This window comes from Chionomys nivalis, chromosome 6 (genome assembly GCF_950005125.1).
Source record: "Chionomys nivalis chromosome 6, mChiNiv1.1, whole genome shotgun sequence".
NCBI lineage: Eukaryota > Metazoa > Chordata > Mammalia > Rodentia > Cricetidae > Chionomys > Chionomys nivalis.
The window spans coordinates 38,912,788-38,938,539 of NC_080091.1; the positions used below are offsets into that span (position 1 = coordinate 38,912,788).

Sequence of the window (25,752 nt, forward strand, 5' to 3'; positions counted from 1 at the left end):
CTGAAGACATGGCTTCTGGAGACTCCACAGCTCATGGTTTTGTGCATCTGGTCTCATAATTGTCATAATTTAGCTGGAGTACTGAGTCCATCTGCTGGGGTTTAAATAGAGCATACATCTCTGGTCTTCCTTTGGCTTCTGAGCTCCTGGTGTGATACACACTACTGATACCCTGGGACTGCATTCCAACCCTAGTGTCTCCTGGGTCTGTTCTTATGGTTTGTCAATGCCATGGCCGAAGGCATGAGGACTGGTGTTCTGTGTGTGTCTTGGGTTGGTGACCATATACATGTTCCTGGGGATATATCCAGTACAGCCTCCAGGCAGTCTTATGCTCCTCTCCAAAGTTCCTCTAGTGTTACTCTCCAGGGAACATTAGAGAAAATCAATCAACCTTTCTTTCTTTCTTTCTTTCTTTCTTTCTTTCTTTCTTTCTTTCTTTCTTTTTTTCTTTCTTTTCTTTTCTTTTCTTTTCTTTCTTTCTTCTCTTTTTAATTTGAGCCAAGATCTCACTCTAACCCACTATGTAGCCCAGGCTATCTTCAAATTCATGGCAGTCCTCCTGTCTCAGCCTCATTAATGCTTAAGGAAAGCTTTCGATGAAGGTTTCTCAGATCTCCACAACAATCTCCAGACTTGTGACCCTGTGATCTTGGTTTATGTTCAAGAATTTTCAGTGAGAATTAGATATCTAATGGTAGGCAGTGGGCCTGGCATCTGACCCTGGAAGCATCAGGGGTAAAGATCTCTGCCAGTCAGAAGAGTAGTCCACCAAGGTCCCCGTGAAGCAAGAAGGGCATGTTCTTCACATCCAAGCTGAGGGACAGGCTAGGAGGATATTCCCAGAGTGCCCCTAACCTGGGGTCGGATGCTTAGGTGACTTCAGAATTCAGTGGCCGGAGAAGGAGTGGGCAGTCCTGACCCAGAAGAAAGGCCCTGGCAGACCACAGTGAGCCCTCAAGGCTGTTTCAGTTTGCGCCTGGGATGTAGACAAAGCTCATGTGTTGAGGTTGGTTCCCTAGAGTGGCACTAAGAGATGGTGGGACCTTTGAGCAGTAGGGCCTGTTGGGAGTCCCTAGGTCACTGGGAAGCATCCCTAGAAGTAGGCAACAAGACCTTAGTACCACCCCTTCCTTCTCTCATGCCAGTCACAAGGCACAGCTCTGCTGTGCCTTCCTTGTTATGATGTACTAACCTCATCTTGGGCCCTAAACAGTAGATCTGCAGGACCATGCACGGACATGCTCAAAACTGAGACTGAACAGTCTTTTCCTGTCTCTAGGTCGGTTGTCTCAAACAGTTTGTCACAGTGACAGAAAGCTGGCACAGACATAGATGAAGGTAGGACGCCCACACTCAGGTTCCCGAGAGGCCCCTGTTCATGGTCTGTGGGAAGGAGCAGAGTGAGGGGCCCCCGTGGTTGTGACAGATCTCTGGGCGCTGCTCTGAATGTCCCCACTATGTCATGCTGTCTTTGTGTGGTAGTCTGGAACGTGTGAGCACTGTTTTCATGCCGCTTTGTCTGGCAGCTGAATCTTCAGCACAGATCCCATGAGTCTGTCTCCTCCTCTCCGGTCCAGGACCCACTTTGCAGCCATGACGTCACTGCGGGTACTTGGGAATGTGTGACTTCTACTTGTACATACCCATGAGCACCTCTGCTGCAGGGTGACCAGGAAAGGTGGGACACCCTCTGGCATTTGTCAGAAATAGACCTTTATTCAAATGCAAAGGGATTGGTGACAGAAGAGGACCAAGTTGCCCAAACTGCCCCCTTCATCTATTTCTCCTGTGGCCACTCCTGTCTGAAGCCAAGAGTGGTGTGAAGCTGCATTGTTGGCCTCCAGGAGCAGGTGCAGTGGTGGCAGTGGGCCTGAGGTATCTGACAGCAGTGTGGTTGAGGGGTTCACAGGCTTACCGCATCCTATGCCTGTTTTCGGCGTGCCTGCTCTCTGTGTCGAAGGCAGCCTCTCTCCACAGTGATAAGTTACATGGGACATTGTGGAGAGCAGACCATGAGCCTCAGGGACCACACGGTGGGAGAAGCAGCCTGTCTCTTACCTGCCACTGAGGACCTCTGTGTCCAGAGCATTCATCAGCCCAACCATGGTGGGAAATGGTGCAAAACTGCCCAAGCTCCTCTCCCTGTCTGCATGTACCTCCCGGGAACATTTTGTGGCCTGGATCTGAGTCCAAGACTTGAGAGGGCCCTAAGGGCTGGTTACTGGAGTCTGGGTTTAGACACAGTTATCAGGGGTACAGTCAGCCTTTTCTTCAAGCTCAGGGCAGGGGGTCCCATTGTTAGCAGGCTGAACACGGACGTAACGAGTTCTGCTCTTGGCTCCCAGCTTTCCACATGGTCCTCCACACAGTCCCCAGGATGACCAGAGGGAAACCTCGCAGTCCAGTGGTGTCTCTGGAACTGGACAAAGCCCAGGGGAGACCCAATGAGTACTATACAAGGAGATACTTTGAAAAAGAACAAGAGATTATCCCCATATGTGTGTCAATCCCAGGAGACTCCTCCAAAGTCTGAACAAAACACTTGCTTTTCTCGGGAGTGTAGAGCAAGATGCATGATGGGTATCACGGATATACACTCAAACAAGAACCAGATGACTGACTGGACTTGCTCCTCTCCAGACATAAGCTTCAGGAAGCCTTGGCTAACTTGTGACAGCAGGGGCCTTGGGATCTTACCCGCTATGGAAGAGGCATTACAACAGCAGGGACCTCTCTGAGGGGAGGTGACTCTCTGGCCCCAGTGACCTTCATAACTGACATTTCTGAAGTCCTGCAGATGCCAGGAAACCCTTTGGGTTGTGGAATCTTACTCCCCACACACACCCAGGAAGCTCAAACATTTTCAGTAGTGTTCCTTTTGATTATGTCTCCTCTGCTGCTATCATATTCACAAATTTAAAAATGATCAGTTTGGGGTTATGGCTAAGCAACCTGGTAATTTCCATTTTCCAGAGCAAAATGCAATTGCCCCTATATCCACCATATGCTAAGCCAGCCAGCCAGTCAGCAGAGAACAGTCATCTACAGGAGACCAAGAGACCAGGAGACCAGCCACCGCCACTAGTGTCATGGGAGGACAGTGTGGTGCTGGCAGCAGTAGCCAGGCTAATGGCTCCCAGGGAAGGACCCCGTTTTTTTTATGAGTCCTTGTGCTGCTGCAATCAATGTGGGGAGCTCCCAGAAACAAGTCAGATGTTGGAGGAATTCAGAAAGGAACAAAAAGAGATTGGGGATGTCAGATACAGTACTCGGAATATTCTAGAAAATTCAGTAGGCCAGTCCTGAAATAGTCCTCTCCTCGGAGGAAAAGGTGGGACAGGGCCTACAAAGACTCTTTGGAAAGATGAACAGACGCAGCTTTTGCCTAGAACCTTGCTGAGAGCGAGGGTTCCAGGCAGCCAGCCTTGATGAGATACCTGAGGCCCCATCTTCCAGGTATAGTTAGATGCCTGAGTCCTTCCTACCTCCTGACAGTAGAGAAGCAGCTGAGGCTCAAATTGACTGTGAATGCTTGCAGCAGCCCTGGTATACAGGGAGAGCTTCCCAAACGGAGCTCTTGGACCCTGCAGATTCCTGAGCGGAGCAGACCCAGGATGACCCGTGTGTGGCCAAAAGTGGGAGAGGTGCAGACATGGGCCTAGTGCGAGCTTCCTGGATATACTCATCCCAGACAAGGTCTGTTGTCTGCTGCTGAGGAGCCCAAAGTAGCAAGGAAAACTCATGTGGGCCATGACAGGTTTTCTGCCCCTGCTCCACTGACAGGCTGGCAGTCACGATGGCAGGAGGGAATTAGGTAGAAGAGGTGGGCAGATGTAAGAAGCCCTAGCTACAGGCAACGGCTTTTCATGATGGGGAACACCTTGGGACAATTTGCCACATTGTGTTCCTCAGATGTACTGGGTATGGGTGCTCAGCTGGCTTCTGTGCCATCCAGTGGTAACTATGGGTAGGCTTGCTGAAGTTCCCTGTCACCAGAGATGTGGTCCTCAGCCAGAGAGGAGGGCAGCACCCACTCCCACCCTTTCCTCTCCGTGCCATCCCCACCTACTGTCCTTGCCTGCCCTTCCTTTGCCGTGGCCCCTGCACTCCCAGCATGCTACCTTCCCAGACCCGATCAGGTGGCTAAGTGCCCCAATGGTGAGTCAAAAGGACCCCTCCAGTGACCTGCCTGCAAGTGACTCTTCCCGTAAGACTGCACTGTGTCTGCCCAGGTGACGCCACTGTCCAGCATTTACAGGACTGTCCTTTAGGAATGGTGGTGGAAGATACACACTTCAAATGCCTGTACTACATAGCCCATCAACAAGCTCATCCTTTTGCCTGAGGCTGGCCTGGCCAATGCATCAGGGCAGAGACCATTCCAAGTGGCCAGAGAAAATGAGTTGGCAGCTGAGCCTCCTTCAGCTCCTGCCAACAGGAGAAATGGCTTTGAAGTTTGGCAGGTCTTGTCTGATTCCTGCTCCTTAAGAAAATAAGTTATGGCCGTCTGGAGGGGTGCTTGCCCATCCTGGGGCCTGCCAACAGATGAGAGGCACTTTCTACTCTTCCAGTGCGAGGGACTGGGGAAATACAGCCTCAAACGGCCAGGTCGCTCTCTGTGGCCTCACACAAGGGCTGCTGGGCATTTGACTGGCTGGAGGCTGCGGAGCAAACTGTGATTCTCACTCTCAGTGCCCAGCTCCCTCAACTCCAGCCGAGGCCCTTGAGGGATGAAAGCCCAAGGTGCCTATTAGCGGACTCTCAAATCATTTGTGGAAAGAGGAGAACTCTGCACTGGCCATAGCCAGGCAGGACCCAAGTCCCCATGGAAGTGTCATGAATGCCAGGCTTCCGCCAATGCCTTCCTCTCTTTTGGCTAACGGAGGCCCAGTTGGAACCTCCATCTGAGTTTTCACTCCATCCCTATCGGCTGTGGCGTGCAGGCCATGGGGTGCATTTCTGGGTGCATGCTGCTTCCTAACCATATCTGGGGTCTTTCTCTGTTGTTCAGGGTCTTTCGACAGCAGATATTGTCAAAGTTTTACCTACAGTATTTGAATCCACCAAATCCTAAACCTTTAAAGATTAATACCATCTCCTAAAAAGTGATAAGACTCCCCCTTTGAAATTGCTCAGGCTCAAGTTTCCTGTGACCTTGGAGGCCTGGGAGAGTCTGTGGACTCAGAATCTATGCTAAAGACAAGGGCTAGCCTAGGGCAGAAGGAACTCACCTGTTGTACCTTACTTTAGGCTTTAGGACCTAGTGTGTGACCTTGGACGAAGTATACCCTACAGGCTCAGGGGCACAAGTTGTGGCTTCTCGCCCCAATTCAGCCAGTGGTGACATGGAGTAGTGACATGGGAACGAGCTCCCACACACTTCCTGACCTGTCTACCTGGGGTTAACATGAGAGCGAGCTCCCGCATGCTTTCCCGGCCTGTCTACCTAGGGCTAACAGAAGACGCGAAACATGGAAATTACCTGAGAGGCTGTCGACAATTTCATTGCCCCTGCTGGCCAGGTCCAGGGAAGGTGGGGCAAAGGCCCTGGGACTCTGTCGTAGCCGCACGAAGGTCACTTTGGCAATGGGAGGCAAGGACTTCAGGCGTGGGTAGTAGAATGAGTTTGCTGGGTGACTGGGTGATGAGGATGTTATCTGGGTGACAGAGGAGGAGAAGCTGCCACAAGGGCCTGGGAGACCCACTTTCAAGTGTCTGTTTGAGTCAGTACCCAGCATCAAGCAGGACAGTGCCAGAAAACACTCCCAACTTGGGTGTCATCTCAATGGCTCTCAAGCCCAGCACAGCTGGAGATGCCAACATGGCCTCTTGCCAAGATTGAGGAAGACTGGCCATTCCTTCCGTCTCCCGGAGGCAACACTGCAGCTCCACTGAGAGACCTGTCTATAGAGTGCCTGCTGATGCACCGGGCAGGCTGACATGCGCCTCCTCACTGGAAAGGAAGGGCGTGCAGGCCCCGGCATCTGGCTCTTCTTTCTATAATACTGCCAGATCCCAGGCAGCCAGCACCCCACTCTCAACCAGCAGACACCAGAAACAGGATTATTCTCCAAGGAGAAGCCAAAGTCTGGGATGCCCAGAGGTCCCCCTGAAACAGCCTGCCCTCACAAATTTTCTCAATCACGCCAACCATCTTCTTTGTCCCACCGTGCCGTGGGGAATGGCTATACAGCCTGTGTCGTGGGGCAAGGACTGTGGACTGCTTACCTCTGTCACTGTGTCCTGTGGGATGGTGGCAAAATTGGGGGAGGAGAAGGTGAAGCCGCTGTCCGTCCCTGCATCGTGAGGATAAAGATCGAGGACCACCTGCTCCTTCCAGCGGCCCCCCTCACACAGGTCCAGACTGTCCACGCCAACGAACCAGTCAGGGCTGGGGACAATGCGCACCACGAAGGACACCTGGATGGGAGCAGAAGGCTCAGCAGCTGCAGCCCCAGAACACACCCTCTCCTGGACCAGCAGAGACTTACCAGCGAGTGCCTGGGGTGCACCTCTAGCTCTGCAGAGGTCTGCCCAGTTCCACTGGGGACCGCGGGAGCTGAGAACACGGCATGCACACTCTGGAGCTTCTCTCCGGCAGCTTCGATCTCTTTCATCAGTGCCCAGGCCTCACCACGCTCGGCAAATTCCCTCAGCCCATTGCTGACATACTCGTTCTTCCTCCACATGCTGTAGTCAGAGCTGTGAGCTGCCCCTGTGCAAAGACCTGACTGCATGAGTAGCCAGCTGGGATGGGTAGCATCCCCGGGGGAGCTACAGACTTCAATGCCACGGGGCTGACCACAGTGGATACCATGCCTCCGATGAATGACAAGGAGCCACGTCCACCCCTAACACAGAGAGACAGTATTGTCCTTTATACTTAAGTTGTTAGAACACACCTGGCTGGGTGACTGGTGTCCCACCAGCCTTCCTGTGACCACTGTGCCCTCCGCCAGCCACTAGTATGGTGGGTAATTAGCAATTGTCTTTTGTGTTGGAAGTTTCTTAGTTGAGAATGACCTGTGCTGTGTGCTGTGAAGTGGGCAGTCAGCAGGCACTGTAGCCTCCTGGATGGGGCAGAAGGAGGAAAGGTGCCCTTACCCAGCAGGGAGGACCACTGTGCAGGGGGCCGGAACAGAGGATACTGTTTGGGGAAGGCTGTTTGGCTCCACTTGCCGGTGAAAGTGATGCTGTATCTAGCCAAGGGCCGGGCTGTGCAGACCGATTCTCCCCCCAGCGGCTGGCTTGTGGCAAAGCCTAGCATGGCCAGGAGGAAGGCCCAAAGAGCTCTGCCCAGGGAAACACTCCCGTTTTCCATCATCTACAGCAGGGGGAGAGAGAAGTGTTGGCACCTTTAGTCCCAAGAAGGCCCCTGCCCAGCCAGCCCCAGAAGAGAATAGAAGGAACTTCCAGATTGGTGAGACACCATAAACACAAGCCTAGATCCCCAAAATGTTCCTGCAAGAGTTTCCCTGATTCTATCCAGTAAAGAGAAGGGTGCCAGGTTATGGGGCACGTGGTTAGTTTCACTGCCTGTCTACAAAATCCTCAGGTAATGTGCAGACTCACAGCCTCCAGGGCCGTAGCCCAAGGCACAGAAAGAACCTAAAGAGGCTTACAGCTATCGCTGCCGAGTGCAGCACACAAGAGCCGCACACCCCTGACTGCTCCACACTGTGTCTCCACCACTGTGAAGTGTGCTTAGCACATACACTTCATGTACTAGCTATGCACGAGACTAGTGTGGAAAAGCCCAGGTCATGCCCATCCCCCAGGGGAGTCTGGAGTGTCACGGATTCCTGCTCCAGGAGCCCCAGGCCCTCTTTGGATGTGTTCACGGCACTCACCTGGCAGGAGCAGCGGGGCAGCCTGCTGGACTGTCAGCTGTAGGACAGAGCCCCTGAGATCCTATTTATGCCCAAGGTAAGGAGTGCCTCTGGCCAATGAAGAGGTTCCAGCTCTTCCTGTCTTCTGCCTCAGTGCTGGGGGAGCCCAGAAAGTGACAGCGGGGACTTGAGACAAGAGGCGTTTCTGCCTGAGTGTGCAGGGCTTTTCTCCTCAACCCTCCCACAAGTTCTGACAGCCTTGACCTGCTCCAGGCTGAGCTCACTCTCCGCCCCCTCCGGCTAGCTGCTGCCCTGCCGCACCCCTTTCTTTGTCTTCAGCTCTTTCTCCGCCCTCCTCTCTCCTCCCTCCTCCTCTGGGTTGTAGTTGCGAGGAGCTCTGTATTCAAGGATAGGAATCTGGGGCCAGAGACCACACTGGGGCCTGTCAGAACTTTGCCACAGATGCTACCAAAATATGGCCCACACTTTCCACTTGGAGAGTGTGTGTGTGTGTGTGTGTTGGGGGGTTGCTAAGGAGCCCCAGGTCTACCAGCTCAGGCTTTAGAACTCTGGGTTTCAGCCAGCCAGTCACCTCTTTCTCATCAGGGTCTGAGCTATACAACATAAAGGCTCACACGCCAACCAAATCGGAACAGCTCAGGCTGTCAAGGCCCCCTACTTGGTGTGCTTTCTCCTGGCCTCCAGGCCACTTCCCTCCTTTGGTCAGGGTAGTATATTCTGGGGTTTACTGCAGCTCAGTGTCAGGAAAATACTTTCAAAACTACCATGGAGCCTAGGAACTAAGGAGAGAGAGGAATGGAGACATCTTACTCAGCCTCTGCTGGGTCCCCCAGACACACCAAAATATCCAGAGAGCTGATCCAAACACATTCTGGGTTTTGGAACAAGTTAATGTTTGACTGTCAGACAGACTGTAAGAGAGAATAAATAGAATCAACGAGGCTAGAGTGCAAACAAAGCAAATGACTTCACCCTCATTGCAAATAAATAACACAGCCACACAGCCTTAACTGTGAATACAGCATTTAGGCTGCAGGCCTAGAGGCCAAAGACAAACCGCTCCAGTGCTTCTCAAGCCTCCTCCGTGTGTTGGCACTGGCTTCCAGGCTTGAATGTCAACCAAGTCACCTAAGGCTTCTGTCTGTGGGTTCTAGCTCTCCACGCTTATCAAGTCACAGCAAGTACAAGGAAAACCTAACTCACTGAAAATAGCAAAGCTGTTCTATGCTAACAGAAATTGCACAGTGTCTTAAGCTGAGCAGATATATTTTACAAATTGATTAGAAATGTGTGACATGACTCAGCAGCAGTACAAATTCCTGAGAGGGGGCAGGACACTCACAGTGTTGCTAGAGAGAGGTTGCAGGGGCCAGGACACTTGTGCTTTTTAAGCAGATAGATGGAGTATGTGCATGAAGATAACCATACCCATTCCTCTTGAGTGTGCGTGTGGAGTCCTTGGGAGCAGCTACAGTCTGTACCTAGAGCTAGCCAGGCCATCCTCCACTAACAGGAGCTTAGGCTCCTAAGAAGAAGATAGGAAATGACTCCTGCCCAGCCAAGAGTCACTGTGGGTAACTTCAGTCCAGCCCCTGCCCAGTGTCCCATGCCCCATGCCCAGCTGGAGGCCCTAAGGCTCACTCCATTCCACCGGAAAAGACAGTAGCTAAGGGCCCCAGCCCAGAGCAGGAGGAGGCTCCTTTCCCTCCAGTCATGAAGTCTGTGTGACTGGTGATTCACTGGTTTGGGCAATGAGAATGGGCCAAAGCCAGTTGCCTCCAAGCAGAGTTGCAGCTGCCTAGCCAGGGCTGTCCTAGGAAGGCCAGGCAGGAGGACAGCCGAGCAAGAACTCCCTTTAGTGGTGGTAGTATCCCCTTGGGGAGGAAAAAAGCCTTAGGAGTTTAGTGGACATGATGGAACATGGGAAGGATTCTGCCATGGCATAACAACGGCTCTTTCAGGGCCTACCAACACCCCTCCCTAGGTGCGGCACAGGCCCCTAGGCCTGACCTAGGCAGAGACATGCTCCCAAGCCACATCTGCTGACTCAAGCTTGGAATCCCCACCCATGGGGTAGCTGTCTCCTGCAGTGCACACAGGCTTCAAGCCTGTCTGGCTGCCAGGTACCTCTGCTGTGAATTAAAAAGTCACCCTCAGACACCACACATGCCAACCCCCACAGACTCACAGTCTGCTCACTGGCTCCAGCCAGGGCCATGATCTGTGCTCTATATACATATTCTCTCTAGAGGCTGCCAGAATGGGGCCACCGGACTGGCTCTCTCGCGAACTCCCCTTCCCGTTTCTGCTAGGCACTGAGCATTCCCAACACTGGGAAAAAGTGAGATAGCGAAGCCACAACACCCATCCCTATCCGCTCGCCTTCGTCTCTGAGCTAGCGCAAGCAGGACCATGTCCAGCTGCTTCCTGTGTGTGAGTGTGAGCACCTCAGCTATGCAGTCCCTGAAGGAGCACATGCCCTCCCAAATCACACAGAAACTCTTCCCCTCCTGTAGAACACCAGGCCATGACTGGCATGTGGCAGATCTGGAGAGGACCTGCTGATGCTGTGTCTCTAATGCAGACTTTCCTCTCCCGCTGGGCAACAGCTGGCCTTCTTTACGTGTGAACCTGGGGCAGTGCAATGGCTGCTAAAAGCTGGTGACCCGAGTTCAACCCCTAAACCCATGTAAAGGCGAAAGAAGAGAACCATTCCACTAAAAGCTTCTCATGAGACCCGCCCCCCCATGGTAGAAAACAAAATAACATAAATGTGACTCTGGCCATCTCGAGTAACGTTTGCCACGGTGTCTCTACCTATGTGACGTGAGATGCCAGGATCTCAGAGAGAGGAAAAAGGAGAGAGAGAATGCCTGAGAACTCTCTCCAAAGCAACAAGAAAACTGAGAAGGATGTCTGGACAGGGCCAGCACTTCGTGTATAGACTGATGGTGTGACTCTTCATGGCATGGTTAAGGGAAGGCTTTTGTTGTAGATATGAGGGAGAGAACATCCAGAGGCAGAAGGGACTAGTTTTTCAGACTCCTGAGTAATGCTGCCGGTTATCTAGCTGCCAGAAATCTTCCTATAGCCTAGGTTGAACTCATTTCTGGATATTTGAACTGCCTTTTAGAGTTTGGGGAATTGCATTTCCTTTGGTCTGAGGCAGGAAACAGAACTTACAACATGTCCCTAGGAACCTAGAAGGTCACACATTCCAAGGAGCCAGGAAAGTCCAGGGCTCTGGAAGGGCCTGACTAGGCCCCTGAGTTCTCAACTCTGACTGACCTTGAGGCTCTTTGCAAGTGGGAAGAGAGGACTAACACCCTTATTAAGAACCTGGCTAAGTGTTTTGAGCCTGTCCCAACACATATAGAGATTCCCACAACTGGGAGATGAACTGATTCTGGACATCTTCAGTCCAGTAGTTAACTGACCACTGAGTTAACCAAGGAAAGATTTTACGGTCATGCATGGCAAAGAATAGAAATATTTCAAACTTAAGTCACTAAAAAAACCTCAACAAACAGAAACCTCTGAAGAGGGGAAGGATCTAATTTCCAGAGTTGTCAAATTATACTCTCAAACTGTTCAGGTTCCAACAAAAATGTACAAAACATGCAAAACCAGAAGGAAGCCCAACCCATACATAGGGGGTGGGAGGCAGCTACAAAAGCTACCGAGGAAGGCCAGGCCTCGGGTGCACTGGATAAAGACTTTAACAGTCGCAAGTATGCTCAGAGATCTAAGAGCCAGGCGTGGTGGCTCACACCGCCAAACCCAGCACTTGGGAGGCAGACGCAGGATTGCCACAAATTCCAAGCCAGGCTCTTCTACACAACATGCTACGGGTCCACCTGGACCATGTAGTAAGAGCCTGCCTCGAAGGGCCTCCATCCCACAGAGGAAGCCATGCCTGTAAAGTGGGAAAGTAATGTGCACGCCAAGGAATGATATCAACAAATGGTAGAAATTACAGAGCAACATAAATCCTGAAGTTGCAAAGTATGAAAACTGAATCAAAAGGCTCACTACAGGAGCTCAGCGGGAGATCTGAGGAGCTGGATCAAAAGGCTCACTACAGGAGCTCAGCTGGAGATCTAAGAAGCTGGGATTTTAAAAAGTCCATAAAAGGAACAGGTCAATTGAGATTATCCAGTCTGGGAAAGAAAACAGGATAATGAAAATTAAACAAACACCAGAGACTTTCAGGGCACCATCAAACACAAATAATTGCATAACTGAAGTCCCAAAGGGAGAAGAGGGATGGAGAGTGTTGATGTAAACGCCAGAGTTCTCATCTTAAAGGGAAGAAGGAATAGTTTATTCTGGAGCCAGTTTGAGTAGCCATGGCCCAGGAACACAGATTTAAGTTACCCCCAAATTCCACATTCCAATGTGGAGGCAGTTTCCCAGAGTTTGTGTAGTTTTATAAAACAAAGATACTCATAAATCAAGGTGACTTTAAGAGACATTGGTAGGTACACCAGGGAGGTGGGCACTCTGAGTTGTGGGGAGCTATCTTATAGGCCAAAGATGCTATCTGATGATGTCCTTAGCTCTCAGATTGGGAAAGCTGGTGTTATGCTAAACTAGACCCTCAGAGGTTTTCATTTGTTATTATACAATGTTAATTCTAAGATAATAGCATCTAAGAGGTTTTATCACGAGGTGTTAGTTCGGACACAGACTGTGGCAAGGCTGCTCCAGAAGACTAACAATAGCCCAAGTGAAATAATTAGCCTCTGAGCCAACAAAATCCCAATCTCTCCACAGTGCTAAATTTCCAACTGGCTCCTTCCAGGAACTTTTTTGTTCACAGCCAGACAGAGTTTCTTTTCAGGAATTTTTGTTCATGAGAGAAAAATCATGTGAAAAAAGAAACAGCTGGAAATTTCCCAAACTGATGGGGGAAAAAAGGGGTATCTATATATCTAAGATGTTCAGCTGATTCTGGGCATGAACATGCAAAAAGATCCTCACAGAGACACAGTTAAAGATTCAAAAGCCAAAGAGACCTGAATCAGAAGAGAAAAGCAATCTATCACATGCAAGAGTTACTCCATTAGATTTAATATGTCACCCTCACCAGAAACCATGTAAGCCAGTAGGCAACGGGGTGATAAAATGGATGAGCAACGAAAAGCCAAGAACTCTATATCTGAAAAAACTGATGTTCCACCATAACCCAAACCACAAGAAGCACTAAAGGGAACTCCTTAGAGTGAAAACAAGGAACAGTAACTCAAAGCCGTGTGAAGTCAGAAATAGCGCCCCAAAACAGTAGACAGAAGGCCCTGGGGCAAGAGGTTCAGCTAGTGGGCGGGAAGCTGTTCCCACCATGGCTGACGTTATACGGGACAATCTGGGTGCTGTAACTACTTTGGAACTGTGAAGTCTATTGAAGGTATGCAGCTTCCGGGGGAGGCTCTAAAATGAAGCGCAATTGCTTTCCGTATTAGGCACTGCCCATTCCTCACCACCAGGCAGGTGTGAGTGTATCCCTGGTGAGTGGCCACAACGGACTCTGTCTCTAGATTGCTCTAATCTGTACTCCGATATCTAACCAGGGCTGAGGTCACAGAAGTTCATAGCAATGGATGGTCATTGTTGTGTCTCTAATCGCTGCAAGCCCCTGTGATGATTTGAATGTAAAATTCCTTCCATGGGTTCTTGTGTTTGGACGCTTGGGTGGTGCTGTTTATGGAGGCTGTGGAACATTTAGGGTACAGGGCCTCACTGCAGAGGCAGGTTGCTAAGGGAAGGCCTTGAAGGTTATGGTCTGAGGTTATCCTTCTGAGGTGCCTCCACCATGTGCCTCTACCCTCACAGGGCACCTCTGCCATGCCTTCCCATCGTGATGGGGCTGTGTCCGAGTCTCTGTCTGTGTCCTTGTTTGTGTCAGGGTTAGTCATAGCAGCATAAAGTAGCTAATACATCCCACTGTCCCAACAGGTAACATCCAAAAGCTTTGGAGGATTGAGGCCTTTCTCTCTCCGTTCCCGTTCATCATTCTTTTTTTCCTCTTTCAGAATCCCGGACATCAAAAATTAAATTACCGACAGGGAACTGTATATGTGAGAAAGTTAAAAAGTGATGTCGTGCACACTGGGGAGAGGCAGGCCCTGAGAAGACAAGGCTGGATGACATGCTGGTCCTTGGCCCAGAAGCAACCTGGGACAAATGAACGCAAATCAACGACGCAAACGGCAAACCTTGGGGAGAAGCTGATCACCACTGAGTCACGGCATTATTAGAAATAAATTTCCAATTTTAACCAAAACAAAAAAATCACAGTGCCTACAAAGAAACAGCAAAGTATTGTACATTTCAGGGGGAAAGCGAAAAGAAACTGTCAATAAAAAAGATAAACTAGCTGTACAAAAACTCACCAACACTGTCCTGAGGTTTCCAGAGAACTAAAGTGGATAGAGAGAAAGCCAGTCACAGGATGGGAAATGGAACGGAAACGCAACCTGAGCAGCAGCCGCTAACTATATGTGAGAAGACAATGCAGACAAAAAATACTAAGCTTAACCTAGGGGTGGGCAAGGGTCACCCCAAAGTATACGACACAAAATACTCCAGGGGTGGAGAGTTATTGCCCAGCCTGGGGTCTTTGCAGAAGCCATACCTGGCCCAAAGAAAAGTACGACCCATAGTGCTGTCCTGGAGCCTATCAGAACTGGGTTTCCAGCTGCAGTGGCAGGCACAGCGGGCTAAAGCTGGATTGTTGGGACTGAGCCAATCTGGGCAACTCAAGCCAGGCTTTTCAGGATCGTCAGGGTAGGAAGATGCACAGCAGTTGCAGTAGCCAGGGATGAAGAGGCTGAATGGCTCATGTAAAATGTCTGTGGACTATGCAGGGATAGATAGTGTCCCCCACCCGTGCCATCATGGCCAGTGTTGCTCTTTTGACAAAAGAATTGATAGAAGTAATGAGATCTTTTCATGTTGTTTTGGATGTTATTAACAACCCCTTTTAAGTAGCTCCTTAGCTGCTCAAGACCAAATGGCACTTATTTGGAATGGGCAGCACTTTAGAGATCCTGCCTCCCTCTATAAAATGGTTTATTACATCATGTTAACCCTTGACTATCTTACAGATGTGTAAGAACATCTGGAAGAATAGTAAACAGTAATGAAGGAGTTTAAACAAGAGCATCTTGCATAAACAGAAAAGGACAATCCCGAGTCATGAGGTGGTTGGGTAAAAATTTCAGTTACAGCTGTCAGTTACCTCCCCGTGAAGTTGCGCCCCAGAGGCCCCACAAACCATAAGTGGTATTGCCGTTGCCACTGGCTGTGCACCATGACAAGATGACAAGACCCTATTGCTGAAGACGCCACATCATTTCACTTTAGGACATTGAGAAATAAATCCAAGACTAAACAAGAAGCTCCCTCCTTCCTGGCTAGCTTTCACAGTGCCAGACAGTGCTATGCAGGCTGCTGGGAGAGGATTCTCACCAACGGTCCTGATCAGCTATGAACCTTGTGAAACATGATACCAATATGCCAGACAATATGTGCCCACTGGCGCAATAGTGGTACTACTGATACGACCATAGCCATCAACTTTCCCATTGGATTTACAGTCAGCTCCACATGGGGGGACATATGACTTATACAGTAAGCCAAGGCAAAAACCTGTAGCTGGAAGTCCACAGGCCTCAGGGGGAAGTAGCTGTTATTGTTTTGTTGAATAGATGTGATGTGCCTGACAAACTTTTTATAAACATTTGTGCCTATCGATCACTGATGCTGTCAGCTGTACTTATGAAAGGAAGCTTGCTGTGGGATAATGCTTTTGTACATACACTGTAAAGATTTGTCACTCATATTGGTTTAATAAAACACCGACTGGACAGTAGCCAGGCAGGAAGTATAGGCGAGGCAACCAGACAAGTAGAATTCTGGGAAGAGGAAAGGCAGAGAGATGCAGAGGAAGCAAGATGAGAGTGCCTCACTGAGAAAAGGCACCAAGCTACATGACTAAACATAGACAAGAATTATGGGTTTATTTAAGTTGTAAGAGCTAGTTAATAATAATCCCAAGCTAATAGGCCAAACCGTTTATAATTAATATAAGCCTCTGTGTGTTTCTTTGGAACTGAACAATGTGGCATCCAGCAGAACAGAAACTTCAGTCTACAGAAGCTTCCTTTTGTAATAGGTGGCATACCACAGAGATGCAAAGATAACAGTTGACTCTCACTGTCCAGTGCCAGCCATAACTGGACATCTATACTGCCGACGCTCGGGAGCATAATGGAAGAGGTGGCATAAAGAAAGAACTGGAGGAAGGAACGCAGTGGAATGTAGCAATTTTCTCTCAATTCCACATTCCTTGTTTAGAGAGAAGAAAAGCTCATGAAACTTAAAAAGTAAACAAAACTCACAAGTCTCAGGAAGTTCCTGAAACAAGATTCACAAGGCTCTTCCTAAGATTATATAGGCAGTAACAACTGCTAGAAAAGGAAACTCCCCCAACCTGTTCAGCCACCTGACATCATGCAGAAAGCTTTGTCTAAATTGTCTGGGAAGATAAATATTATATTATGCATACTTTGCCAAAATAAACATAGTAGGAGACATTGCAGTATAATAATAAAGACCTTATAAATAAAGAATTTATATATTCCTGAAAGTTGGTATAAATTAAGACATTAAAATATTAGTTGTTGGGGCTGGAGAGATGGCTCAGAGGTTGAGAGCACTGAGTGCTCTTTCAGAGGACCCAGGTTTGAGTCCCACAGCCCACAAGGTGACTTTCAACCACCTATATCTCCAGTTCCAGGAGACTGAATCCTTCTTATGGCCTCCTTGAGTACCAGACACACCAGTGATACACAGACATACATGCAGGCAAAACACCCAGACACATAAAATAAAATGTAGAAAAATTTAAAAATATTAACTGTAACCCATAGGGCCACCACTAAGAAAATAAAAACACAACAAGAAGCAAAAACGGCTGCTTTAAAATTAGCTGGGTGTTTGTCTAATATGAAAGGACAAAAGGACACAAGAAACATGGAAAACAGGTGGCAAATGACACACCTAAATCTTACCTTATTGGTAAACACAACCATGTAAAGACAGGGAATAATAAACCAGTTATAATCACACATACTTGGCATACTGAGGCCAGAGTGTGCAAGTGGCCAGGTCCCACCTCTAGACCACTCTAATGGACTTCACATCTTCCAGTCCTTCTAGATGTGGGCAGCCAAGCTCTACCCCAGAGGGAAAAAAAACAAGCTCAGACCACAAAATCCCACCAATCCCTCAGTTTGCCCTAAGATCAGGCCACAGAATCCCACCAATCCCTGAGATTGTCCCAAGATTAGGTCACAAAATCTCACCAACCTCAGGCCTAGATTGCTCATCCTAGAAAGCTATACACACATACATACACACACACACACACACACACACACGAAACCCTATATACAGCCTGCCTCCTGCTCAGTTATTTGTTGCTTCTCCCTTGAGCAGAGGCATCAGCCCTCAACCCTCTTGTGTCTTTCCTAATTAAAAAAAAAAAAAAAAAAAAAAAAAACTCTGTGTGAGGTTGGTGTGCAGTGACTCTGTGGCATTCCTTGGCTCCCGGCTGCCAGGAGACCTTTCTTCTCAGAACCGTCACACTTACCCAGAGGATCACTTGAATTAAGAGTTCAGGACCAGACATTGAATAAGGGGAGAGGGGAGCTGCAGGCCTGTGATCCCAGCATTTGGGAGATGGAGGCAGGAGGTCAGGAGTTCAAGACAAGCCTCAGCCATGAGGCAAATTAAAAGCCAGCCTTGCCTAGAGAACACCTTATCTCAAAAGAACAAACCAGAGTCCATCAGGCATGGAGACCTGCAATGAGGAAGAGGAGGATGGAGAATACATTAACCAAAACTAAAGATACAGGAATAAACGTATTGAAATCCAGCTCGTTTGTAAGCTAATTAAACTTTTTAAAATAAAGTTTGGACAGAAGTACCCCAACCCCACATTAGTGAACAGTGCTGCTTCCAGAAGGCATGCGTTATTAAATGAAAATCTTAGTACTAAGTGTGGGTTACCTCCCTGTGAGTTATTGGTCAGATAGGCCCTAGAGGCACCCAAAACAATATAAGCCATTAACATTTCTCTGGGGTGGCCACCATAACTAGATGGTGAAACCCCATTGCTGAACAACTATATACTTTGGTTGCAAGACTTTTTAATTAATTATTTGGGAATTTTATGCCATGAGTCCAATCACACTCATTCTCCATTCCTCCCAGGTCCACCCTCCTCCCTCAAAAAAAAAAAAGTCCAATTTTTTCCCCCATATACTCACTGTAGTGTGGTCAAACTCCCAGTAGCCACCCTCTTTAAAAAAAACCTGAGTCCTTTCCCATTCCCCAAGCCCCCCGCAGAAGCCGGCAACTGTGAAGAATTACTCCAGCATCTTCATCAGTTTTTAAGAACTCGTTTCAATAGCTTCCTGTCTAGATTATTTTTGGGAGAGGCAGAGGGGAGTGTCACAGAAACCTTCAATGTCTCTCATTCTCACTTATGGTTCTGTAGTCATCATTACAAACTGCAGAAGGAGCATTTTTACCCATAGCAGCCGGAGGCCAGCATGGACCATGGATATCAACATGACCTCCAGCAGCAGCGCAGATCGCAGACATCAGCCTGGCCTCTGGCAACAACACAGACCATGGACATGGATAAGCCTGCAAGGACAGCACGGACCACGGATACCAACCCAGAAAATGAACAGTCTTCCTCTCAGATATCTTGCTGTTGCTCAGAGTCAGGGTGACCGTGTGGTTGGGCAGCATGTTCAGGGACTGTACCTGCGAGAGTTTCAGGCTGCTGTACCCCACCCTGCCCTTGGCACCAGGGTACTCTGGCATAGCCACCATGTTTGCAGCCTGTGGGCAGGGATGCCTTCCTAGGCTCTCCTCCCCACAACAGGGCAAGCAGCTCAAGAAGCAGCAGCAGTGGCGTCTCCGTGCTGCAGGCTGGGCCTGAGGGCTAAGCGGCAGCCCCATCTTAGCTGGCAGCAAGTGGGGTGAGGTGGCTGGGGAGGGCCCCAGGCTCCCCGCAGCTCGGCGATGGATGACTTGTTCCTTTGTTCACCGTGGCTGCATTCCCATGCCAGTTGCTGCATCTTGGTGTCTCTCCACGGCGCACACTACTCCATCCTGCCATCTTTCCTATCTTCCTATCGCGCATTCATTTATGAAAGCGCTGTTGTGACCAACAATGTGTCACACAGTGCATTATTTTGTCCAAACCTCTTTATATGCAAATCATTATTGCGAAGAATCATTGTGTAACTGGAGACTGTTCTTTTTGCGTTTCCCAGCTGCCCAGACCCAAATAATCACACAGAAACTATATTAATTACAACAGTTTGGCCTATTAGCTCAGACTTCTTATTAACTCTTACATCTTAAACTAACCCATTTCTATTAATCGATGTGTAATCACAAGGCAGCCTACTGGTAAGATTCCAGCGTTGCGTCTTTCTCCTTCAGTTGGGAGCTACATGACCGCTCCCTGACTCCAACTACTCTCTCTATACATCTCTGTTCTGATTTCCTGCCTAACTTTATTCTGCCCTGCCATAGGCTGAAGTAGCTTCTTTATTAACCAATGGTAATAAAACATATTCACAGCACACAGAGGGGAATCCCACATCATCATTGATCTGGCTCAAGGTTTCTGAAGTTCCATAAATACTGGAATATTCCTGAGACTTTTCTTGGATATACCATTGTTGCCCAGAGTTAGGGTAATCATGGGTTGGGCAGTGCACTGGCCACCCCGCAGGCTCCCCGGCCACCCCCAAGGCTCCCCAGGTGTGATCATTGTGCTTACAGCCCTCAGGCAGCACCTGGTCCCTGCTCTCCTCCTCCCAGAGGAGCAAGTAGCTGATGGCAGCTCCAGGCCTGCTGCAGGCGGGGCCTTCTGGCTGAGTGGCGGTACCAGCCTAGTAGGTGACTGAGAAACCTCTTTAACAGACCAGGAAACTCTCTCCAAAGGCTAGTTTTCATATTGCTGGAAAGTGACATGAAGGTTGCTAAGGAAGAAATGGTATCGATAATCCTGCCTGCATGTTATGAGACCTGCTTACCAGGTAAGGTGTACCCACTGGTGCAATTGTAGTGAGACTGTTTTTGGGGTTCCCAGCTGCTGTTTTGATTGGATTTGAGACCTGCTCCACAGCAGAAAATTTACTATAAATGTATTCAAAGTCCATGGCCAAAGAAGTCGTAGGTCCTGGGGAAAGTTTATTGATAACTGTTTTGATAAGTAGTCATGTTGTTAAACTGTTTTATAAATATTTATGTGTAGTTGGAATTTTCTTTGGGCTGCCAACCAGTTCCCAAATAAAGACATGGAAACTTATTATTAATTATGAATGTTCAGCTTTAGTTTAGGCTTGTCCCACCAGCTCTTTTAATTTAATTGTTTATAATCATCCATATTTTGCCTCAGGGCTTTTTATCTTTCTTTCATTCTGTATGTCCTACTTCCTCCATGTCTGTCTGTCTGTCTGATCCCTGGCATCTCCCTGGTGTCACTTTTTCTTTCTCCCACTTGAGCCTAAATTCCTCCTCCTACTTACTCTCCCTACCCAGAAGACCTACCTATACCTACTCCCTTGCTACTGGCCATTCAGCTTTGTATTAGACCAATCAGGTGCCTTAGGCAAGGTAAAACTGCATCTTTACATAATTAAACAAATGTAACACATCTTTGCATAGTTAAACAAGTATCCTGCAACATTTATGTTTATATCAATATATAGTTATAAATATTAAATATAGATAGATATTTATGTTAAATCTATGTATGGATTTGTGTTTGTGTTCTGTTGCTGTGAAGAGACACCATACCTAAGCTAACTATTATAAAAGAAATAATTTAATTGTGAAATGGCTTACAGTTTCAGAGGGTTAGTCCATTATCATCATTGTGGGAAGCATGGCAGCACACAGGCAGGGATAGTGCTGGAGAAGGAGCTGAGAGCTACATCCTGATCTGCCAGCAGCAGGCAGAGAGAGAGAGAGAGGAAAGAGAGAGAGAGAGAGAGAGAGAGAGAGAGAGAGAGAGAGAGAGAGAGAGAGGGAGACTGGGCCTGGTGTGGGCTTTTGAAGCCTCAAAGCCCACCCCAGTGACACACTTCCTAATCCTCCTAATCCTTCTCAAACAGTTGGACTCCCTGATAACTAAGCATTCAAATATATGAGCCTATGGGGACCACTCTCGTTCAAACCACCACGGTGCGGCTCCCAACTTGGTCAGAGAAACTTTTTATTGTAAAGGTCAGTGGTTAATGCAGGGACATGACTGTTCAAAGTACTCAGTACAAGCGACTGTGGGTGCTCAGCTGTAGACGGGACATCTGTATCACCCGCTTTCCCAGTCCCCATGGCAGAAGAACTGGCAGAGAGTGTCACAGCCAGAGGATGAGGAGAATGCTGGGAAATGGCCAGACATGGCATGGCTGTTACACACATCAACTCACAGGTGCTTGGTGACCTGAATAAGGTCAAGCCAGCTACAAAACACAGCAAAGTAGGGAGGGCCTCTCTGAGAGGTCCCACCCCTAGCTGAGGCACTATTGGCAGTTGATGGCCTCTGGGGGAAAGGGAGTCGCTTTTCTCTAGAAGTGTGGCTACTGGTAAGTAGTGGATAACCCCATGCTCATGTTCATTTGGGCAGCAAATGATCAAATCAGTGGATTAAATAATTAATTGGTTGGTTATATAGGCAGGGCCAGCACAGGAGACTGCCCTTATTTCCCAGTGCAGGTGAACACTCTAGCTAAGCTTCCACCTAAGAAGCTGAACAAGAAAAAGGGATGAAAAGCAAGCAAGGGAGATAGGAAGAATCGCAGGAGAAGAAATGAAAACAGAAAGGTAATTAAGAAAAATCAATATACAACTATGAATCTTTTTTTTTAAAAAAATCAAGAAAATTGAAGAGATAGACCAAGGGACAGGAGGGAGTAAGAAAACTCAAAGTAGTAAAATCAGGAATGAAATAGGAGACATTATCAATGGTCTCCCAGAAATAAAGATTTGTGAGGAACCCCTACGAATAGCCATGTGCCACCTACAAGCTGGCTGAATACATTCCAAGAAAGACACAACTGTCAAAACTGGCTGGAAGAAGGAGAAAATCTGAATAGGCTTAATTAGAGATAAAGAGACGAGATTAACAACAAAACGATTCCCATGAAGAAAAGCCAGGAGCCAAATGGCTGCATGGGGACTTAATCAGACCTTTGAAGGAGAATTAATTCCTCCTCAGGTATTCAAGAAATAAGAGAAGGAATAGTTTCAAACATATTCCTTGAAGTCAATATTATTCTGATATCCAAACTGGACAGAGTCCTCATAAGGAAGGAATACATCAGGTCAATATCCCTTACGGCTATAGAAACAAACATGTGCCGGGCGGTGGTGGCGCACGCCTTTAATCCCAGCACTTGGGAGGCAGAGGCAGGCAGATCTCTGTGAGTTCGAGGCCAGCCTGGTCTACAAGAGCTAGTTCCAGGACAGGTTCCAAAACCACAGAGAAACCCTGTCTCGAAAAAAACAAAAAAAAAAAAAAAGAAAGAAACAAACAAACAAACATGTTCATCAAAGTGACCACAACTGAATCATGTAACATCAAAAAATATTATGTGCGATGAATATAACATTGGTTTAACACATGAAAGTCAATCAATGCACTGTGTCATATTAATTAAGAATAAAACTGCATGATTCTATCAGTAAAAGCACAAAGCATTTTACATAACTTAATACATTTCATGATAAAAAATAGGAAAAATAGAATTTCCTTAATCCTAGAAATGGCCTCTGTGGAAAAAAAAATCACTTCAATATACCTAATGGTAAAAGACTAAAGACTTTCTCACTAAGATTAGGAGCAAGACATAGATTCTACTGTCATCACTAGCCAGAGAAATTAGGAAGAAATGAAATTTAAAGCAAACAGATTAACAGAGTAGAGGTCAAACTATATTTGTGTGCACAGAACCACACAAAATGATAGAGCTGGTGACTTCCACAAGACTGCAAATAAAAATCAGTATACAAAGTTCAGTAGTATTTCTGTATACTACTAGTGAGCAACATGAAAATAAAATTATGAAAATGTATTTACAATAACATCAAAAAGAATAAAATACTTAAAAGTGAATTTAACCAAGGAAGTGTAAACTTTTACACTAAAAACTACAATCATTCGAAGAAAATTGAGAAGACTTAACAAGTAGAAAAACATCTCATTTCCACCAAATAACTGGAAGAATTAATAATATTAAAATGGCCATGCTCCCCATAGTTATTCAGATTCAATACTATTCCTGAGAAAATTTCAACTACCTGTTGGACATGGTGGTGCCTCTCTGTAATCTCAGCATTCAAGAGGCTGAAACCAAAGGATCACAAGTTCAAGCTCGCCTGAGCTACATATACAACCCGGTTTGGGGTGAGAGTAAAAAAGTCAGCTGGGGGTGTTTGTTTGTTTGCAGAAAGTGTAAAACTGATGGTAAAATGTGCTGTCCCTCCAGTGAGGTTTGTAGGAGAAGCTCCAAGTGTCAGGAGAGCCAAAATGATTCTACCCATAACTGCCGCAGGGCCTCTGTAAGGACTGCCCCATGCCTTTGAGAAAAGGTGAAGACAACCTGCGCTCCCAGAATCTACCCCATGCTGTCCCCAGCACCAGCCTCCTTGTTGAGGAACTTGCTGAGGATGCTGCCTGTGGGTTTTTGTTGTTGCTGTTTATTTTTGTTATGTTTTGTTGTGTTAGACACAGGGTTTCTCTGTGTAACTGTCCCCGCTGTCCTGGAGCTCAATCTGTAGACCAGGCTGGCCTTGAGCTCACAGAGATCCTCCTGCCTCTGCCTACCAAGAGCTGGGATTAAAAGCATTCTACCCCAGTGCCCAGATGCTGCCCGTGTACTTTGTTCCTGGTGAGTCCTCACTGTAACACTATTCCCTGAGATGCTAAAGGTGTTCACTGTAACACCATTCCCTGAGATGCTCATGGTCCTCACTGTATCACCATTCCCTGAGATGCTCACGGTCCTCACTGTATCATCATTCCCTGAGATGCTCATGGTCCTCACTGTATCATCATTCCCTGAGATGCTCATGGTCCTCACTGTATCATCATTCCCTGAGATGCTCACGGTCCTATCGTATCATCATTCCCTGAGATGCTCACAGTCCTACTGTATCATCATTTCCTGAGATGCTCACGGTCCTACTGTATCATCATTCCCTGAGATGTTCATGGCCCTCACTGCATTCCCTGAGATGCTCATGGTCCTCACTGTATCACCATTCTCTGAGATGCTCACGGTCCTCACTGTATCTGAACCTGGGTTACTGTGTACAGTGCAGGCAGGGCCAAGGCTCCCTGGGACAGAGACTTGCCTGTGATGCACCCTTCTTCTCTCTTGGTCTCTTCAGCACAGAGGTCAAGAATAAATCAAGATCCCACAAGAAGGCTCTGCTCCCCGTGCCACAGAGCATTCTCCTGCTCTCCCAAACATGTGCCAGGGCCACACACTTCACCGGCTCTATCAGCAGGCAATACCATCACAAGGTGGGAGGCTGTCTTGAGGCCACAGACAAGGCCAGAACCTGGAGCAAGAGAAGTGTCAGACCAAGAAGTCAGCCCAGGCATCATGTGTCCAGGCATCATGATGGCCTAAGTGAAGCAGCCACATTGGGGCCTACATCAAAGGGAACCTGCCTCCTGCTAAACCCCAAGGGAAGAAGCAAAACCATTCCATAGGGAAGTGTATTAGAACTAGCTATTCTTCCTTGTGCCCTGACAAAACCTTCAAAATGCAGGGTAGGGGTATATAGAGAACCAGAATCCCCAACCCCAGCTCCTCTGGGTTGGCTCCACCCAGCCCCCTCCCAGGCCCAGGGAAGCCCAGAGGCCTAGGGAAGGGCACTCCCTCCCCACGGACCCACTTTCCAGCCTGGAAAGTCTGAGCTGCTGCCTCTGGCCTCCCGCCTCCGCCTGCCTCCCACCACCCTGGCTCCAGCCTCACTGCTGCCCTACTTTCCACCCCGCACAGTGGAAATATGGGTCAGCATTTGCTCACCAGGCCTGGGGCCAGAGCCAGTAGAAGGAAAAACACCAGGCCCAGCTGCCTGGCAAAGCCCCAGCCCAACAGCAGCCTCCTGCCCACACTGGGGCTCAGGAGTCAGGACTGTGGGGAGTATGCCCCTGCTCTTGCTTAGCTGGAAGAGAGAGCTCTGAACTCAGTATGGCCCGAGCCCACCCTACGGGCCATCTCCCGTCTTCACGGCTCTCTCTCTCACATTCATTTTCTGGCTACTTATTCCCAGGCAGCCCCCAGGCGCAGGCAGATGATGTGTGGACCACACTAAGGCATTTCTCTGACATATCTTTTCCTCCCTAGAGGCGACTGGACCAGCTGCTGACCCCTTGCGCGTTCCTGACAGCACAGCCCCTAAGATATTGGGAAGGCCCCTGTATGTCCTCCAGCTTCCAGCAATGGAGACTTCACCCCTTCCCAGTGCCCTCATCTCCTCGGGGCTGCCCATGGGTGCCTCATATCCAGGCTCCAGGTTAAGCTCCATTTCCCTGATGGAAAGGGACTGTATCCTGGTCCCAGGGCAACTCTGAAGCAGTGCCCGAGACAACACCTTCTGTGGGGTCCTCATTTGTCTCAAATTATAAGATGGACGGAACAGTCTAGACAGATGCTGAGGCAAAGGGGACAAAGCCTTGACCTGGGTCAAGCCCAGGGTGTTCCCTGCAGCTGCTAAGCGTGTGTTTTATGCAGCATCTGGCTCCCCTTCCTTCTAGGAATTCTCAAAACATGTTTTTCACTTTATTTTACGG

The 25,752-nt window shown here is 48.3% G+C and overlaps 1 protein-coding gene across 1 annotated transcript; it reads right to left on the bottom strand.

Moving 5' to 3' along the window:
- Window positions 1-1,708: 1,708 nt before the first annotated feature.
- LOC130876070 (spondin-2) lies at window positions 1,709-8,098 on the bottom strand. Its single transcript, XM_057772499.1, has 6 exons — window positions 7,854-8,098; window positions 7,108-7,327; window positions 6,495-6,718; window positions 6,232-6,423; window positions 5,486-5,660; window positions 1,709-2,422 (listed from the first exon to the last, which is right to left on the bottom strand). Exons 2-6 carry the CDS (start codon window positions 7,325-7,327, stop codon window positions 2,238-2,240), a joined length of 996 nt encoding a protein of 331 aa, XP_057628482.1. The 5' UTR covers window positions 7,854-8,098; the 3' UTR covers window positions 1,709-2,237.
- Window positions 8,099-25,752: the final 17,654 nt, after the last annotated feature.

What these genes read in the sequence shown, in the direction of transcription:
- LOC130876070 (XM_057772499.1), bottom strand. Translation starts at nt 7,327, where the DNA reads ATGATGGAAAACGGGAGTGTTTCCCTGGGCAGAGCTCTTTGGGCCTTC. An exon ending in TGCACCCCAGGCACTCGCTG is followed by an intron (nt 6,424 to 6,494) that starts GTAAGTCTCTGC and finishes GCTCCCATCCAG; the next exon opens with GTGTCCTTCGTGGTGCGCAT. An exon ending in CACAGGACACAGTGACAGAG is followed by an intron (nt 5,661 to 6,231) that starts GTAAGCAGTCCA and finishes TCTGTCACCCAG; the next exon opens with ATAACATCCTCATCACCCAG.